Below are 7,553 nucleotides of genomic sequence, written 5' to 3'. Positions count from 1 at the left end.
AGCTAGCTGAAGCTTCCAAAATTACAGTTGGTTTTGGAGAATGACCCTTATATTGACCTGCCCATTCAACTGGACACGCATGCCACATCCAGTGCTTGCAGTCTAGACTACCTAACATTCCTGGAAAACCCCTCGCGGTGTTTTCTTCAGTTATTTTTTGAACATCTTCCTGAGTAAGCTTTCTTAAAAAGGTTGGACCAAAATGCTCGACTATTGTTTCGCAAAACAATTTGAGATACTTAAAGGCGGTTGTTTTCCCAATACGGATGTAATCATCCGTGGAATCCGCTGGTACCCCATAACATAGTATACGGAGGGCCGCAATGACCTTTTGTTCGGGACTAAAGCCTCATACATGTTGTGCATCATACTGATAATTAAATAAAGGTTATACCTGACAAAGCTCGGCAATAATCCTTTGCGTCAAGTTGCGGCCCATGCGGGATCGTAGCTGAAAATCCTCATCGGAATAGATACAATCATGACTAAAATAATCATGCATCATCTTTTCGTGGTAAAAATGTCGATCTCGCCATGTCCATCTTCTAGTGCAACTTCATATGGCTCTAAAGGCTTTGGTATGATCCAAGATTGTAATTGCAACATAAAATTTCGCCTTTTTATATCTTGATTTGCATCTTCATCCATTCGATGCAAAAACTCCATACACATTTCTTCCTCTTCTTCGTACAACATTTCATCCATCTCCATATATTCCTCAGAAGAATCAAAATCAGAATTCATGGTTGAAAGTTGAAAGAAATTGAAATTAAGAAAAGATTGATCGAATGAAATTTTTTTGTGAATTTGTGAGATCAAACTCGAGCCGTATTTATGGAAGTAGAAACTAACCGGTAGAAACTAGCCGTCCCGATGACCGTTTAAAAGTAGTCGTTGGCGGCCTTGGTTCAAACGCCGGCGTTTCAACCACGAGCGTCAATGCTTGTCCCATAAACGTCAGCGTCTGCACTTCCTTCTCGCGCTTGCGGTCAACCGCCCAGTGTTTTACCATAGTAGAAAACCAAACTTGGCCATCCACCTGGCTCAACAAAAAAATGGATTTGAACATTGCCATAGGAATCGCACTGAGTAGTACCGTTCCCAAAATTTCCTTTCCATATTATAAATAAAAAATAAATAAAATAGACCCTGCTTAGTTATTTTCCCCTAATTGCCTCCCTCAGAAGCCAAGGAACAAACAAAGGTCATTTTTCTTGGTTCTCAGAGAACCGAAAGTCTCTGTCATGCTCTCCTCTCTTATTCTTTCTATTTGGAAACCCTAACTTAAAAAATTTAGGGCAGAAATCGATGATGAAATGGGAAATGGAGATCGAAGAGATAGAAGCAGTATTAGAAAAGATTTGGGATCTACATGACAAGCTAAGCGATGCAATTCATTCAATCTCGAGATCACATTTTCTTAATTCAATCAAAACCCTAAAGAAATCTGATGACGTTTACTTTGCTCGTGACAACAACGAAAAGAAGAAACCAACTAATAATAACGGCAACGAAGAACGGAATGGGTTTGTTTTCATGAAAGAATATCGACTTGTTGATGATGCAGCAATTGCCGAAGCTAAAAGTCTTAATGCCATTAGAGCTGCTCTTGAGAACCTTGAAGACCAGCTCGAGTTCTTTCATGTAAGTTCTTTTTTTTAAGCTGTTCTGTTGTTATTGTTTTGAATTTTGATTGCAGGTTATGGTTTCTTAGGGTTTGATTAGAGTGTTAACATGGCCCAACTAAGCATCTAAGACTTGTTTGTCTCTACTGTATCATATTGCCTTTCAGTGTTTTCTTAGCTCTTCAACTGGTGATGGCTATGTTACTGACATAAAAGAATTGGAATGTAAAGGTACCAAGTATGTTTCATGATAATTGGTTGTGTTCAGTTTACCTCGAATTTTGAAACATTTTATAACTTTGGTTAGGAAGTTTTGTTCAACCGTTAGGTTTAGGGGGGAAATAGGGATGCCCTGACTCTTACATGTCTCGTGGTAGGAGTAACTCTAATTGTACACAAAACCAAAATGCAACGATAATCTTATTAACTTTATATGTATTAACATTGATTTTTTTAAATTTTTATGTGGTACTCCTAAAGATATCATGCAGTTCTGTAACATAATTAATTTTATGAGATATTACATGTATCTCAATCTGGATGGAAAAACTAAGAGGTAATCGTTTAGTTTTTGTCCGTCCCTCACTCTGTAGCATTCAGGTCTTTTCATGTGTTTTCTATTTAGATGAATACTAGCATATGCTTTTCCTTCTGAGTGCAACAATTTAGATTGTGGTAGTCGCAAATAATCTGTTTAGATATGCAGTCCCTTCATTTGTTAGCAGTACCAATCCACAAAATCATTGTTTCTTTTTATTTCAAGATTGTTATCTTCATTTTGTCTGTTTGTTCCATCTGATAGGCCATTCTTTGGTTGTTCGACTTCCAGTTATTTCTCTGATTTTCTTTCCTATGAAATTTACGAAGAGAAGGTTGTTCTGACAATGTTCTCTGTATATATAGATATATAGAAAGAACTGAAAATTTCAGAAGGAACAAAAACTAATACAGACAATTAGGGTCTTATTGTACAGATGGCAGCTACATTTTTTCCGACACTTTAATTTGAATTTTTTTCACTGTTCCGCAGACTGTACAAACACAGCAGCGAGCTGAAAGAGATGCTGCAATTGCACGAATAGAGCAAAGCCGGGTTGTTCTCGCAATGAGATTGGCAGATCACCATGGTAAGCAATACAGAGTCATTGAAGAGGCTCTAGCATTCGTTGGTGGTGTTCATGATTCCACTCGCTTTGTCACACCTGAAAATCTGTTTGGGTCACCAAAAAGTCGATCTGGTGAGAACTTGGTGAATCATGAGGGGAAATGTTCGAGTATTGTACTCCGTATGTTATCTAGTTTTGTCTTCGTCAAGAAATCTCTTAAGTTGGACCAAATGGGTGGGATATTAGGCAGCGCTGCTTTGGTAGCGGGTAGCATGCTTGCTTTGCTGCATCTGCATCAGGTAAACTTCAAGAATAATTTTTCTGTAGAAATACCACAGTCGCAAGATGTTCTCTCTTATGGAAAACGGAGCAGTAAGAAATTTTCAGGTGAAAATTCTTCATCCAATGGTCGTGCCAGGGATTTGGATGTTTTTGCTGCTAGGGGTTAGTTGATACCTAAAATTTTTTGGTGAGTTGTGCATATTCATGTTGTTTTGACTGTTTAGCTTTAGGGTATTCTGTTGTAAGGGATTTCGTCGGATTGTGCTTCCACGTATTGTACGAAATCTGGACGGATGCAGGGCCGTATTAGGTCTATCACATTTCAGGTCATCTTTTTGCAATTTGTTTGTGCCTGAGCTCTGTCATTCAAGTTTACTGACCGCTGGCTGAGTGAATGTATATTCTGTATTTGAATGTTTAATTTTTTTAGTTCTATTTTTCTGAAGGAGAGCAAACCCATGTCTCTACTCTCTACATGGCACCACCATAACTGAATATATGAAGTTTTATTTATCTTCGTGGTTTGTCAACTTAACTAGCGGATAACCCGTGCCATAATGGCATGGTATTGTTATAAAAAAAGTTATAATTTCTTACAACCGTATTTTTGTGGTGGCGGTGGTGTGCTGGTGGCGCTATATACTCACTTTCCCTCCATAGCAGCATCAAAGTGTGGTAAGTTACCATCGGGAAAAAGGGGTAACGTGTGGTTATGTACATATGATATGCTAGGAAGGATCGGTTTGTCACATGCGGTTCTCTGATACTCAAGCTCGAGCACCACCCACCGTACTACCTTTGTTGGGATTAACCTTATACCTTCCCATGTAATGCTTCATTTAATTCACCCCCATCGAATTAGTTCTATTTGCTACTCACATCTGCGTATGCTACCCTTGCTTAAGGGTATTTTTAAGATCCTAATAAAGATGAGGGGTATTCTTTCAAATGTCTTTTGTCGGTTAATTTTTAACTCCAAGCATTATGATGCGCCCCTTAACAAGTTAGGGGTGTGTCAATACAACATCCCAAATCCACCAACCAAACCCAGACAAGCAGCCAGGTTGTCGACGTCAACATAATGACTAAAATCCCCCCAGCTAGTCTAGTTTTGTCATCCCCGTTATCAACAACTAAGTTTTCAGATCCGGAGAGTTTTGTTATCAGATATAAATGGATAAATTCAGATCGAGAAAAGTTCAAATTCAAACACCTGAAGCTGATAGAAATAATGGAGAAACAGAAACCCTTGAACCTGAAAACCGATCTAGACCATCGGAGAATAATGTTTCAGAAGATCAAGAACCTTTTATGGGTATGAAAGTTCGTAGAAGGGCTTCTTTACATAGAGATTACAGAGGGGATTATCTCGATGTTCCTTCTCAGTATGCACTCATGAAGATCTTGGATAAGCAAGGTATTATTTATTTATTTTCAGTTGGATCGCAGGTATTTTTTTTTTTTTTTTGAGTTGTTAGAAGCAATTTATGGTATGATTCTTTTGTTGTTGGATTGAGCATCAAGATTGGACTTTCCTAGCGTTTCAGGTCACAATGATAGGTAATTAATTGATAAGAAGAAACGCAAATATTTATAGGAACACCAAGATGTGATAATACCACTGTCTCACTATAGGATTTTTTTCTTTTCTTACACACACATCTATGTTGTAGGCAACATTTTCCACATATTTCTAATAATTCAATCAGATGGGAATGTGTTCATGATACAGTCTCGGCCCTAAGGTAACAATAATTATTAGCATATCAGAGGTTGTGGTCAAGTTGGTATTCTCCGGAGAAATTATGTATGTAGTGGAGGTTGCTATTGCATATCATTAGATGATGTTAGTCTTAGCACCTAGGCCTTTCCCGGGGAAACTATAACTTTGTCCAAGCTTGTGTTTTTGCCATCTGCAAGTGGGAAGTTGCATATCTACTTTATGTCCAGTCTGACTCTAGGTGGAATGAACCAATTTCCTGAGAGTGGTGTAACTGGAGATGTTGTGGCAACTTCTTGTATGGTTAATAGCATGGATTGAGATGAATGATAGCAGAGAATCACAATTTGATTTAAGATGGTGATTACTAGAAACTCTTGGATCAGATGGGTTGGGAAATTTCCAAAATAAAATTTAGAAAGTGGATCATGTGTGTCTTTTAACGTATTAAAATCTGCCCCTCATTTATCTTGTGTTTTAGTCACTGGTTATAAGTATGACGGGTTTTTCTTTGTTTTGTCTTGTGTCTCATGACATATTTGTCGTGTATATTGATTAATATGCTGTTCTTTGGCTTGTAAATCTGTAATCCTTTTGTTGGAAATACATTATCATTTATCATTCCCAAAAATAAATAAATTATTCCTGTATTTCTTCAAAGGATGCTAGCAACTCTTCGCATATGCTGGATGTCTTATTCTATTTACTTCATGGTTCTAATCTCTAACTTCTATTTCTGCAGGTGATCGGAAAGTTCTCTTTGCAGATAAGGTTTTGAAGTTCACTGGATCAGGGAAGATGAAGCGGCGGGTTCTGTTGATTACCGAATCCACTATCTACATTGTTAGCCCAGAGACTGGTGCGCTTAAAAGACGAATAGCACTTAATGCCGTTGAAAAGCTTTGCTTGAGTGAGCTAAGTGACAATTTCTTCGCAATTGTTATCCCTAGTGAGTTTGATATTCTTATGGCTAGCACTCGAAAGTCAGAGATTGTCACCGTGTTAGTAGATGCTATCAAAAGTTTATCAGATTATGAGCTTGAAGTGGCTTTTTCCAACACGTAAGTTATTCAGAAGGCTTTATCTATTCATGTGTTTGAAATTGACGAAATTCCAAATAGGGATCAGCCTCATTTAGTTTGCACCTTGTAATTATAAAAACAACGAAATTCATAACATAAGGTGAAGTTGTTGACAGAAACTGAGATTAGTACCCTGAAAGCAGTCCAAAATCTGAAAGGGGAGAAAATCCATTTTATTTTTCTTTAACTAGTTCCCTGATTCTGCACTAGGTTTCTAGTACTCTATCCACAGCACAATTCAATTGGTCTTCACTTTTATTGTATTTCTCTTGGCCGTACTTGAAAATGTACGATGCGCTTTTGCAGGTACAGTTGTTTGGTCTATTGACTTCATGATGTGTTGTGCGCCATTTATTATGTATTCTGGCTGCTGTTGTACCAAATGTTAGTTAAGGACCACCAAGAAATTGAACCCTTGTGTTTCACCGGAGTAGTTGGCGACTTTTGTGTACTAAAGAAACATATGTATGCCCTGAGGTTTCACATTCCTCTTTATGATAATGATTGCCTCAGTATATACAATTATTCTATCTTGAGTATTTTCATTTTTTTTTGTGTTTTAAACCCTCTCGGAAAAGATAGTCTTTCTTTCTTTGGTTAGCTGTTAACTGGAGATGGGTATAACCTTGTTCAATTATGATAACGTATATCATAACATGTTAATTTATAATATGATTTATTAAATACGTTTTGAGTGTTTGTATTGACCTTAGTTACACTTACTTTGCAGGTTTGAGTACCATGCTGCGGCTGATCTGATTAAAGAAGTGCTATTTGAGGAAGTTGAAGGTTTGTCATTACCTCTTTTCGGGATTACCATTTGTCTGCTGGTTTTGTATACACACTTACTTTGCAGTGAGCATCCGACTGTATCTAACTTTTGATTGCATGGTGCCTAAAAACAAGACCCATCTACTCAAGGAACAACTTTCCAAACATATTTGAACACTAGGGTCTAGAAAAGAACTTCAAGCATACGAGTCATCCAACAAGTTCCAAAGCTTAGTCTGAAACAACTGTTCATTAAGATATTGTTACTACCCTTAAGACCCTGAGCACATGCATTTTCGTAGCCTAAAGTGTGACTTTTTAACGGCCCTGTTGAGGCCTTAAGCTTCATGCCTGGACGGGTTGGGACCATCTCCAATGATAGAGAAAAAAAACTCGGTATCAGATATAAATTAGTCAGTAGGGTTTCATTTTATTTAGGCCTGATCTAATTTCCATAGGAAGTACCCATATTTGTGACTGATTACTAAAGCTGCATATGGTGTATGTAATTTCAGGTGGCATCAAGACAAGGATAGTGGTGAAGTGAAACACCAGATTCTCTTGGGGTGGTAACAATATGCGGTTAGGTTATACATGGGGTTGCCATTCTAGAAAAAATTAATGTAAAGGTAATCAATTCTTTATACGAAGATATAGCGATACACTTGTCTTCAACAAACAATCCCCCAGAGAAGTGTATTTCTAGTGTGATTCTGATTTCTGTGTGTGTAATACTATAGATTTCTGTGAGCTGAGTAATTTTGAGGTTGAAAGTTGAAACACTTTTTTATGTGAAAGATCCCAGAAGCTGGTTTACTTATCCAACATTTCCCTGATCAAATTAGGCAGTAGGCACTTTGCATTCGCAGTGTTGCACATCTGTGAAAGAATCCCGCCTACAAAGTAGCAACAAGTAGATAAGAATTTTGCAAGTCATTCGACAGTGTCAGCCTTAAAAGTCGAAATG

The 7,553-nt window shown here is 37.7% G+C and overlaps 2 protein-coding genes across 3 annotated transcripts; both read left to right on the top strand.

Moving 5' to 3' along the window:
- The first annotated feature begins 1,176 nt into the window (after positions 1–1,176).
- LOC113299204 (plastid division protein PDV1) lies at positions 1,177–3,472 on the top strand. Its single transcript, XM_026548180.1, has 2 exons — positions 1,177–1,644; positions 2,656–3,472. The coding sequence occupies exons 1-2, from the start codon at positions 1,309–1,311 to the stop codon at positions 3,178–3,180; spliced, it is 861 nt and encodes a 286-aa protein (XP_026403965.1). The 5' UTR covers positions 1,177–1,308; the 3' UTR covers positions 3,181–3,472.
- A 640-nt stretch (positions 3,473–4,112) lies between these two features.
- On the top strand, positions 4,113–7,406 carry LOC113299203 (myosin IC heavy chain). 2 transcript variants are annotated; one of them, XR_003334740.1, is made up of 5 exons: positions 4,113–4,430; positions 5,476–5,794; positions 6,122–6,280; positions 6,546–6,604; positions 7,102–7,406. XR_003334740.1 is itself a non-coding variant. In XM_026548179.1 (4 exons), the coding sequence occupies exons 1-4, from the start codon at positions 4,187–4,189 to the stop codon at positions 7,131–7,133; spliced, it is 654 nt and encodes a 217-aa protein (XP_026403964.1). In that variant the 5' UTR covers positions 4,114–4,186; the 3' UTR covers positions 7,134–7,406. The 2 variants fall into 2 exon arrangements, 1 of the variants encoding a protein (XP_026403964.1); XM_026548179.1 differs by lacking the exon at positions 6,122–6,280 and having other exon boundaries at positions 4,114–4,430.
- Positions 7,407–7,553: the final 147 nt, after the last annotated feature.

This window comes from Papaver somniferum, chromosome 7 (genome assembly GCF_003573695.1).
Source record: "Papaver somniferum cultivar HN1 chromosome 7, ASM357369v1, whole genome shotgun sequence".
Lineage (NCBI taxonomy): Eukaryota > Viridiplantae > Streptophyta > Magnoliopsida > Ranunculales > Papaveraceae > Papaver > Papaver somniferum.
The sequence above is the reverse complement of the archived record's forward strand: the minus strand, read 5'-3'. Positions and strand labels throughout refer to the sequence as shown.